Source organism: Girardinichthys multiradiatus, chromosome 8 (genome assembly GCF_021462225.1).
Source record: "Girardinichthys multiradiatus isolate DD_20200921_A chromosome 8, DD_fGirMul_XY1, whole genome shotgun sequence".
In the NCBI taxonomy this organism is placed as follows: domain Eukaryota; kingdom Metazoa; phylum Chordata; class Actinopteri; order Cyprinodontiformes; family Goodeidae; genus Girardinichthys; species Girardinichthys multiradiatus.
The window spans coordinates 35,059,058-35,071,250 of record NC_061801.1 but is presented as its reverse complement, the minus strand read 5'-3'; the positions used below and the strand labels follow the sequence as shown (position 1 = coordinate 35,071,250).

Sequence of the window (12,193 nt, the reverse complement as noted above, 5' to 3'; positions counted from 1 at the left end):
CGAGGTGTTTAACCATAGGTGACAAAGCCCTTTGGACTCTTGTACATGTGCTTGTGTCTCTGTCTGTGTGTGGACTTACAAACAGGTGTGTATTTGTCGGTGTGCGCTAAGGGCCGAGAGGCCACAGTCTGGGCGGATGTACGAACATGCTAGACCTGCAGGCGTCAACAAACAGTTAATCGCGCTTTCACTACTGCAGGCAGAGCAAAAACCCACAGAGGAACTCTGTTATCTGACACGAGATCTTTTACTGTGGTCTCAAACATGCATGGCAATTTGTGGAAACAATGTGACGGCAACAAAGTGTTGAAACTGAAAAAGGTTAAGTGCGAATCTAAAGGTTGAGCCAACCTGCCATGATACTTTTCCATCTGCCGGTATCAATATATATCCTCCATCTCACTAATAATCCAGAGTGTTTTATCGTTCCTCTGATGAATTTTCTGCTTATCATAATTGCAGTCTTAGCATTTACCCTCACAGAATGGTTTAAAGAGCCTAACACAAGTTGAAAATAAATCTGGTTATTACACTGCAGCACAGAGGTCACAGAAAGCTTTCTAATGCAAGAGACCCTGTCTTTACATAAACTGAACACACTGTAACTGCATACCCACTTTTACCTTGGGTATGCAGTTAGGGTATCTTTCTGCATGGAGTTTGCATGTTCTCCCCGTGCATGTTCTCACCGGGTTCCTCCCACAGTCCAAAGACATGCCTGTTAGGTCAATTGATCACTCTACATTGCCCTTAGGTGTGTGAATGAGTGTCTGCATGGTTGTTTGTGTGTTGCCCTGCGATGGACTGGTGACCTGTCCAGGGTGTACCCTGCCTCTTGCCCATAGACTGCTGGAGATAGGCACCAGCTTCCCCGCGACCCACTATGGAATAAGCGGTAGGAAATGACTGACTGACTATATATACATATAGACAGTTTCTCTGTCAACTATAGTTTTATCTCAACACAGTTCAGCAGCGATAAGGTGAGTAACTTTCTTTTCCAAAAACATAATTATTTATCACATACATGATCACATCTAGAGACTGAATATTCAGCCCATTCTTTTTACAAATTTATCTCAGGTTCAGTGAGATTGGATTGAGAATGTGATTCTCAATCAAATTTAGGTCTGGACTTTGATTAGGACACTACAACATTTGTAGTGAAATGGCACAATATAAATAAATGACCTGAATTGAATATCCTTTGATCAAAAGCATTCCTTAGTAGTTCTGGCTGTATGTTTAGGGCTGTTGTCCTGCAAGAAGGTGATCCTCAACTCCTGTCTCAGGTCTTATGCAGCCTGAAATGCACAACTAATATTATTCCACCTGAGCTGTGGATCTCAGCAACTCTCCCAAATCTACTATAGGTCTCTTGTCTGCTTCCCTAATCAATGCTCTCCTTACCCAAGCTGTGGGTTTCTGTAGACAGTCATGTTTTAGTAGGTTTGCAGTTTGTGCTGTACTCTTATTAATTTCCGATGCCTATTAGTTAGCTGACTAATAAAAAAACTAATAAATAAAAACTAATAAAATAAACTAATAAAAAGGCAGTTGGTTGTACTAGATTAATTTAGGGATACTAGAGTAAAGGGGATTGAATACAATACCATTCATGCCAAATTTTTCACATTTTTATTCATGGACTACTTTCTGTGGGTCAATTACATCAAATCCAAATAAAACACACTGAATTGTGTGATCGTAGTACGACGAAATTAGGAAAAGCTCAAGGGGTATGAATATTTTTTGAAGGCCGTACAGAGTTTAAAGGTATATGCATTGTATTTACATTTTAGATACTGTACTATTAAAAAAGAGCTGGTAGTAGCAAGCCATTTGAAGTGTACAATTACAGACAGTGAAGCCGCCTGAAGATATGCATTAATGCATAAATAACCGCCACCCTTCAGCTCTTGAAACCTCTGTCTTCTGTTTACACCCAAACACTCATCCATTTCCACACAGTCACATGTGCACACTCAGAACATAACCGAAGACTTGTGCACGCTGTGGGGTTTCCATGGCTCGGTGCCCAGCAGCGCATGAGAGGTCCCCCCCCCCCGGCATCTGGCGAGGTGACAGACAATCGTAACAGCCGTGGTTACTGTGGTGGGTACGGAGGAGGGTGTGGGGGCACACCGGGACACCTCCTCTAACTGTTCGTGACCTCAAAATGAAACTGTGACGGAGCAGGGTGAAGTACGGTCTTAATTACCTCACTCTTTGTAGGCTGTGGCAGATACTGTTTATAGGTACATGTGGGCAAACATTGTGCCAGCACGAAAAAAGGCAGGTAGGCTAAAGTTTATACACCTAAATATACAGTTTCATTAAAAGAAGATCACTGCACGAGTCCAGAATCTGATCCTTTTCCTTTCTTCAATGAGCACAGACACATCAAACATATACTGTCAGAATTTCAGCCTTTGACCTTAAAATGATCATAAATTCTCAGACATATAATTACAATAAAACAGGTTAAACATAGTCCACCGTAGTCTAATCATCTGTCTGGCACCAACAGGAACTTTGCCCTATACAAACAGTTTTCAGGTAATAAATCAACATAAATAATAAATAAAAAAGGCCAATTACAAGAAAGCATGTATGCAAAGAAATATAATGAGAGAAAGAGCACAAGTGATCTTTGATTCAGTTGATTCGTCATCTCTTCCAAGCGAATCCACATCAAAGCCAATCTGCTCATAAAGTAGTTAATAAACACATCATGACTGCCAAAAAAATTGAAGATAGTTTTTTTTTTCAATTTCATAATAAGACTTCTGTTGCAAGTGCTTTTTTTTATTATTTTCATTTATGTGCTTACAAGTAGCAATTAGACACAGATGAAATACAAGTCATGAACAATTCTGTAGAGTTAACTGAAACTTTATTTTAATATGGATCTCTACTCAAAGCCATCAGAAAAATAAGGTAAAGAATAATATTTAAACTACCTTGCCACAGATGGAAAAATCCATGAAAATCCATGATATTTGTTTATATGTAGATGTGATACAACTAATGTACCTTTTTAAACCGTTACAATGATGTTTGTAATGAATGAATACTGACTGGAACACTCTACTGTCCCTCTAAAACTATATCAAACATAATTTTATTTAGTTAAAGGTATTTTCATTTAACTGTAAGCAGCTATTTTTAAAAATATATACAATAAAATAAAATTGAGGGCTGGATGTAAAACACTTTAAGCTTGTTTTCAGATGTTATATTGATAGTAATAACAAGGATGTAATTTATTTTTAGCAATATTATTATTATAAACATATTGTTATATATTTCATATTAGAAAACTATTTATTATATTATGGGAGGCCACATTTTATGTGTTTTTACTAGGGGTGTAATGATTAATCAATTTATATTCCTATGTTCCAACTACATCAATCTGTGCTTGGCAAGTTGGCCTTCCAGACGACATATTTCTATCCAACATCACTTTAAAATGTAATCAATCATGGCAGACTTCCTGTGTGTGGAAATGCTTGTAAAAACAAACATGCCCATATGAGTCGCTCGCTGTTTGTAGAATATGTAAAGGTCGAGTAAAATACCATGGCAACACGACAAATTTCTCTAACCACCTACCAAGACACCATGGGATCAACGCCAACTGTCCAGGCACCTCTTGCTGCGTTCCCGCTGCAGCAGGAGTGAAAGGTAATGACAGCTCTGCAGAAGCCTCAGGAATAGCCAGAATATTTAGACAGAAACTGGGCCAAAAAACCTCAGGTGGAGCACATCATTGCAACAAGTATATCTGCGAAGATACGGGACCCTAGAGTGTGGTTGAAAATCCGGAGTTCCGTGAAACGATCCCAACATTGGAGCCACAGCTCCAAAGACTGAGCTGACAAGACTTTCCAGAAAAGGTTATTTCTGCATTGTACAAAAGTATAAAGGATGATTTGAAGCTGTCGCTCTCTCAAGCTGAACGAGTAGCGATAACAGTGGCGTGCTGGACGTCATGCAAGTCAAAGGTAGGTGACAAAGTTGGTTGCCATTTATTTTTGATAGTATTTTATTATTTTTATGTTGAAAAACATAGGTAGAAGTGGCAGGTAAAGCTACTGTTTATTCACTCTGAAGAAATGTTGGTTGCTCTTTATTTAAATAAAATGCGAATGCATTCACCATTAATTGTTGACTTGTTTGTCAATATGTATAATTAATTTATACCAGCATCCTTTACAACAAACAACAGGAAACTATGGGAATCTTTACCTGCACTGTCCAGTTTCCAGGTATTTATTTCCCAGTTACACTGGTAGAATATTGTGTACAAAAGTTACCAAATCCATTTGGAGTAGATTGTTCTAGCTGGACCAATATGGTCCTTGAATCATATTGGCAACCACAAGTCATGATACAAATCGTATCATTATTAAAACGAATTCCCAAAGAAAAATTGTGGGCAGAGGTGAAAAGGCGGGTGCAGACAAATGGGCCTGCAAACCTGACAAACAAAAGGTTTTACCCAAGTCATACTGTGAAAAAGGCAATTTTGCCAAATACAAAAGAAATATATTTAAACCTCGAAATATCAAGATAGTTTTAAAAACTCTACATGTAATGATATCCAAAACTACCTAAAGAAGCAAACATTTCTATACCTCCTCTAAAACAGCACCTTTAAAACCTTTAGTATTTGATGCTCAATGCTAAATTTATGAAGAAGGAATAACAACTTTCTCCAGGTTTAATCCACACCCCATTAACTAAAACCACGAAGAACATATTGCCAGCCATTTTCTAAATTTCGAACTAAAACAGGGGAGAATAGCTGGTGTTATCAGAATCAGAAACCTCTTTATTGGCCAAATATGTGTGCACAAACGAGGAACTTGACTTCAGTTTCCTACACTCACATCACACTGACATTAACTCTAAATATGTAAACTTTAGAGGAATCAAAATAATGATAAAGGAGAAGTACTGTATGGAAATGTAGGTGTATGTAAAGTCAACTTATTATTATCAAACTTAACCTCCCCATTTGACAAACTTCTTGCAATACAAAAATTCTCAATGGAAGTGAGATGACAGTTTGCCGATAAGAATAGAATTCGAAAAACAAATGCAAATGTGTTCTTCAGGTGCAATAAATGCAGTGCATTTCCATATACAGTGGGTAATAATTTTAATGTTAATATTCAACTCTTCTTTGTTTATTAACCAGCTGTTCTACCAACAGCTTGTTAAATTTCATTACAGACTTTAAGGAGGATGCACAGTTTAATGTTTAAGGTGCACTTCTGAACATTTCCAGTCTCCATGTGCTTTAGTGTTCTCGGTCAATCCCCGCGTCTTATTCTGTGATGCACACAGAACAGAGAGCAGAGGGTTCTGGCAGGAGTAGGGGGCAAGCCGACCTTCCTCTCAATACGAATTATGAGTGTGATCTGCCTCAAATCCCCATAGACGAACGTTTCCACTTCAAAAGAGTGGCTGTACGCATCCTGAATAATGCCAGCCCACAAAAAAGCCATTCAGACACTCAGAGGACCTTCAATAAACCCTGAAACCACAATGCTTAGATGATTCCAATAACGGAGGAGGGAAAGCGCTCAGAGTAACAGCCAAGCTTCTGTGAAACAAAAATTTTAATGAACTGAATGCACAAGAATAAAACAAACTTATTCCCCGGCTGAAGGAGGTAAAATGGAAAACTTACTGTTTTCATACTGTTTCATACTACTCAAACCTTTTTTTTTTTTTTTTTTTTTTTACATTTTTTCCCGTTACAACCATATCAATGTATTTTATTGGGATTTTATGTGATAGACCAAAAGAAAGTAGTGCATAATTATGGCATGGAAGGAAAATGATACTTGCTTCTCAAAAGTGCAAAATATTAACACCTGAATATAAATGGCATGCATTTATATTCAGACTCCTTTAATCATATGACCCTAAATAAAAATATATAAGCCTTCAGACGTCATCTCATTAAACTACCACTGAAAACTAACACTGTCATGCCCATGGCATGATGATGCCCGCATGGTGTTGGCAGCATCATGCTGTGGGGATATTTCTCAGTATAAGGGACGGGGAAACTAATAGGAAGATGGATAATGCGAAATACAGGGCAATCCTTGAGGAAAACCTGTTAAGAGCCTGCAGACGACTTGCAACTGGGGTTGAGGTACACTTTCTAACAGGAAAACAACTCTAAACACACAGCATGAGCTACAACGGAATGTTTGAAACTCAAACATAATCATATGTTAAATTGTCCCAGTCAAAGTCCAGACCTAAAGCAAATTCAGAATCTGTAGCAAGACTTAAAATTAATGTTTACACATCCTCACCATCTGAGATGACTGAGGTTAAGCTAATTAGCAGGGAAGACTGAGCAAAATACTTACAGTAGTAACAGCAGCTAAAGATGGTTCTTCAAATTAAATCAGAGTGGAATAAACATAAACACCTTTTACTAATAAAATCATATTTGTGAAAACAAATCCTTTCACTTCACAATTATAAACCACTTTGTGCTGGTGTAGCACATAAAAACCAAACAATGTATTGAAATTTGTGGTTATAGCATGAAAACGGTCTTGGTGTATGGATATTTTTTAGTATATTATATTTGGTGTATTTATATTTTTAGTGCAAGGCACTGTAAATAGGTTTCGAAACGTTCGAGCCAAAATCCACGTAAACTGATAAGAACAAAAGGAAAGAGAAACATAGACAACAAAAGGACTACAAGCTACTGTCTTTAAACAGTTTAAAAGGACTGAACACCAAGGGCAAATTCTTGAAATGATCAAGCATATGGGGGTGTAAAGGTCAAGGCTTGAGGTGCAGAGTTCAGTGCGGCCATTATCAATTAAGACCCCCTGCCAGTGAGCAGCTCCTTACACAAATAATTAACAAGCCTTTGAGTTCATTCCAGTATTTATGCATCAGAAAACCTTGGAGCACTTTTCTGATTCATTCTATTTTTAGGAAGTAAGTGTGGGATGCAATAAAGAGCAAAAGAGTAATTTGAGGAGCAAAAGCCTAAAATTTTATCTAAAGTCAGAGAAAACGTTTCTTAGAACCTAAGGTTTAGGTGACTGGAAAACACACACAGGTCTGCAAGCTCACACTGTTATAATTGGGAAAAATGAATTTTTCCCTCATAAAATGCAGTTTGTATGCTAGCATGGGTGAGGGGTGGGAAAGTCCAGGGTGGGCACACAGACGGCAAACAAGTTTTCTTTGACTTGCTTCAGTTAAAAGGCCTCATGGGTGAGACTGCGAGAGAAAAGAAAAAAAAAAGTAGAAAAGAGAGGGAGAGAGCTGTCACTTTAAGCCATTAAGTCTCGCTATAAAACTCCTCCAATAAAAATGACAGCTGCAGCCCCCTTTTATTCCTCAAAAGGGAAGCAAAAGCATCACATCGGGAACACAAAACTGGACGGCCGTAAAAGACAAACTTGGCCAAATGCTTTTGGCAGAGTAATCGTACCTCTCTCTCTCTCTCTCTCACACACACACACACACACACACACGCACACACACACACACACACACACACCTAGCTCCCGGCAGACACACACCCTCTCCCTGTATTACCTTTGTTCCTGAGTTACTGCCAGAGCAGGAATGCGGACCACGGCACGCCTCCTACTCCAGACGCACACAGCCCTAAACCCCATTTTCCCATTGAAGACCATGAACTTCATTGATTTTGGAAATGAGGGGTGGCTAGTTTATATAACTTAGGTAAGGTAACGCAAACATAAAACGTGCTTTGCTTCATAAAATAAAAAGAAATTAACACAGCTCATAGAGGTGGAAAACTGACCACCGTCTTTAATAGTACTGAAGACTATTAAAGTGAACTCAACATGTTTCATTATTTTCAAAGCAATGCTTTTGCTTTGTAATTTCCATGTTTTGAATTGTCCGGATAAGAAAAAAGCAATTGTGTTTGAAGCATTGTTTTTTTCTAAAGATAACATAGTCAGCAGGTTCCTTTTTGTCCTGTAAATTCCCTCGACCACTGTGCGGACTTAATTTCAGGTCTGCACAGAGATTTTTAATTGGGGGAGCATGAACTGGGATCAAGTGCAGGATTAATTGTAGCACACACTTTTTACACAGTTGCTCAGCGTAGAGCGGTGTATATATATCCAGGCAGTTTCAGGAAGGTTTTGCTGAAAAGTGAGTGCCTTAGTACAGCAAAAGACCATTTTATAAGCACTGTTATTTTGAGTACTGGACTGTATCTCTTTTTGGAAGTCTTTAAAATCTCCAATAGGCCTTTTAAGGAATACTCTGAATTTTGCCCATTTTTGTGCCAATCAGTGTGTCCCCGTGGAAGCATGCCCAGAGCATAATGCTGTCACCACCATCAATGACTTTCTTTTTGCAACTTCACATATAGGTCAGATTTGTGAAGACTACAAGTAGTCGCTCTCCGACAGACTCTTCCACCATAGCTGTATCTTAGCAGCTCTTCCAGAGTTACCATAGACATCTTGGCTGCTTTTGTGATAACTGCTCACCTTGCCCAGCCTGTACGTTTAGGTGGATGATCATATCTCGGAAGATTTACAGTTGTGCCATACTGTTCCCAGATGATGGCATGAACAGTGAGATGTGCACTACTTTCTATTGGTCTATCAAATAAAATCCCAATATAATACATTAAGGTTTGTTGTTTTTCACATGACAAAATTGGAAAATGTTCAAGAGGATAACTACTTTTGCAAGGCATCTGAACTGTTCTGTTCAACAACTCCCCTTGTCTTTCAGACTGAACATTCCCCTGACAGACTGTCATGATCATCCTTCTATTGCTTTAACTAAAGGACGCGTTCTCCTTTCAATGTCACCCTTCCTCTCTTTGTAGCTTAAAATCAGATGTGTATGGGGAGGTTGGAGTAGTTTGGATCAGGCAACACATCACTACAAAGTCGCGAGCATCCGCTGCCAAGGCAGGGTGCCAACAGCACAGCCAACAACCAATCTATACTTGTAAAATGTGTTCACTGTTATATCAGTAATTTGCATGTCAGAATTTCAAAAGCAGTGCAACTTTAGATAATTACACCGAGAAAGTGGGTAATCAATAGAGTCAAGGACTTTGAGGATCGGTATGTCCTTAAGCAGGCCAATTAAACAATTGAAATTCAAGTGGTCCCTTTGATGGTGCAGTCTAAGACATAAATGATGATTTAAAGAGAAAAAGAATCACGCTATAGAAGCTGCTAATAAAGCAGAAAACGATGAGATCCAGTGAGGTTTAGTGTCGGGTAAGGCTTTTTCTGTCAGTCGGGCAAGATTAGGCGCACGTTCGGACAGTCTGAAACTTGAATCAGCATCAGTGTGGACACACAATACAGCGCACCTGTAATAACAGCCTGTCAGTGTGTGCAATGCTAGCGGTTCAGCGTGTTTCTGGGAAGCCACATAAAGGGTGCTGGGGAGACACCGTCAGCAAGCAGAGGCTGTAACTAAAGAAAGCCGGTGGCTTTCGAGCTTCTCCCTTCCCCGGTGCAAAGAGAGCAGGCAGCTGATGAAATGCGTGAAGGTGTAACTCGACGCCCTTATGAGAAAGCATCAGACATAATAACAAAGAGGGGCTCACCTGCAGCTCTGTGTTCAGCTTTGCCACAAGGGGACAAGGGTCTGCTCTGTTTGCTTTGACTAAAATACAGGGGAGCTGGGCATTAATGATTCACAGTGCTGTGTGCTTGTGTTCACTCAAGCTGCAAACTCAAACAACCAATTAGTACAAATTAGAATCGACCTCAGATTATTGCAATTTCATTTTAAACTGCCTCCATCCACTTCTAAGAATGGTCTACAGCTACTTTTAACATACACCCTCAATGATCCTTGACAACCTGTTTAGTAAAAAAGTCAGTTAAAGATTTTGGTCTAGATTGTTGAGGCTTGAGGCCCTTTTATACAATTCTAAACTTCTGCAGCCATTTGTCTCCCACCAGGACCCTAAACTCAGCTGAGCTTGTTATTAGCTAAAACAAGCTGTGCTCGGTGACTGCAAGAATTATTTTACCCCTATTCAACAAATTAATCAAAACTAAGAACCCCTGTCATTTTCTATCTAAGAATGCAATAAATATATGTAAATGTATCCAACAGCATTTACTTTGATGCACTTTTGTTTAGTTTATTAAGAATCAGACAAACCAGCAAAATCCTAATTGATGCCTCTCCAATATAAACAAACTAAACCGAATTTTACACATTTTATTGTCGTCCTTGAATGCTACTTTATTGCTGTGAAGCACCTTGCAAACTTAGTTATATAAACAACAGAAATTGTTAGATAAAAACACCAACATGTACCAAAAACCGAGAAAGAGAAATTAAAAAAAAAAAAAAAAAAACATATTGCACAATAATCTTTGTGAAGATTAACTGGATAATTCCCATCCATAAAAACAGCTGTTACTAATAAGTAATGTGCAGAGGTCACCTTCGTACAGCTGATCTGAGAATGGCATCTATGTCTGATCTCACAATTGTAAGTTAAAAAAAAAACTCGCTTTTAACATTGCATATAAACGCAATAACCAAACAAAAAATCCAAAAGCAGTAAAACCAAGGTATTTCCTTTTAAATATGTATTGCGATTTAAAAATATTCAGCTGCACGTTCACGTTAGACCTTTCTTTTCTGCAGCGAAGTTTGAAATTCTTTTGTCCAACCAGTTACAGCGCAGAAAACTGCTGAAAATCTGTTGTTGAATTGTTGCACGTACAGCCGACGCATTGTGTCAACAGTTAGTTCGAAAGTTTCAAGTTGAACCAAGTCGAATTTGATGCGCCGCACGCGACCTATGCGCGCCACGAACCTCCAGCGCTGTCAGTCCGATCAAAGTGAAATGTCATCAACTCGCACAGCAGCCTAACTAGTCAACAAGCCACGGATGTGTTTGGTTTAACTAAAATGTACAGATTATACGTTTTTTTTTTTTTTTTTTTTTTTTGCTTTATAAATAAAATTAGAGCTCGCGCGTTTGGCAACTCGCTTCACGCGCTGTCAAACAGGTAGAGAAATGGGGCAGCGCCAGAGACACGTTTCGCGAGAAACCTCAGAGAACGGCTGTTAGAAAACAAAGCATCTCGTTTATAACAGAGTAAGGGTAACTTACCCAATGACAAGAACGGTTTAGTTTCCATGTCGGACTCGGAGGTTATCTCATGCCAGCTGAGACGACCGCGTTCGGGGAGTTTTCTCGCAGGCAGCTGCTGGAGCAAAGCGAACCAGACCTGGGTGCTGCTCCTCCTGCTTGCTGCTGCTGTCGCTCCTGTTACTGCTGAATGACCTCTGAGAGGAGAGCGGACTTGGCTCTTAGCGGTAAAAGTGACAGCTCGGCGTCTGATGATGGTATCAGGAGATAACCTAATGTTTCTGCCTCTGTTTGCACACTCAGCTGCTGCACTCTCGCTCCTCTCCCCTCCCTCTCTCCCTCTCTCTCTTGCACTCGGTTGTACAACAACTCCAACTACTGGAACAGCACAGCAGAAAGGGACCTGCGCAGGGGGTACTCTCACCAACGCACACCGTACTGCAGCGACCCAGGAGGAGAGACGTCAGTGGATTGTTGCAAAGCTTGAAAATAATGACACTTAACTTTGAAGAGTTTCCCTCTAGCTTTACTTTCTTACTGCTCATAGAGTCCCCTTCAGCTTTGCAGCAGCTTCTTATTGCTTTCTGTGCGCATCTCCTGTTGTTTTAACCTGGTCACACGTCTAACAGAATTCTTCAATATCCATCTCCTAAAACTGCCAGAATGCGTCAGAAGTCGATTCACATTTAGATTAATAATGAAAAACAGCAGTGCCTTGCAAAAAGTATTCATGCATTTTTTTTCACATTTTGTCATATTACAACCAAACACTTCAATTAATTTCATTTGGCTCATAGACCAACACAGAGTAGTGCAGAATTTGGAGTAGGGGAAAAGGATACATGCTTTTCAATTTGTTTTTCCAGTTGAAAAGTTTGCAGGCTGTGCATTTGTATTCAGCCTCACACCAGATCCCTAGAAATGAAATCCATACAACAAATGGATTGAATATTTTGTTGACCATGCATCCGTTCCATTCACAGTAGTTTGCATGGGTTTATCTGATAAAATCCAAATACATTGAAGTGTGTGGTTTAATGTAACAAAATGTGTCACAAGAAA

The 12,193-nt window shown here is 39.3% G+C and overlaps 1 protein-coding gene across 2 annotated transcripts in view; it reads right to left on the bottom strand.

The window, feature by feature from the left end:
- Positions 1–11,463, bottom strand: part of rxraa (retinoid X receptor, alpha a) — a 156,573-nt gene extending 145,110 nt beyond the window's left edge. For both annotated transcript variants that reach the window (XM_047372393.1, XM_047372394.1), the window contains exon 1: positions 11,153–11,463. In XM_047372393.1, the coding sequence (XP_047228349.1) occupies positions 11,153–11,180 (28 nt within the window). In that variant the 5' untranslated portion in view covers positions 11,181–11,463. The remainder of the gene's footprint in view (positions 1–11,152) is intronic.
- Positions 11,464–12,193: the final 730 nt, after the last annotated feature.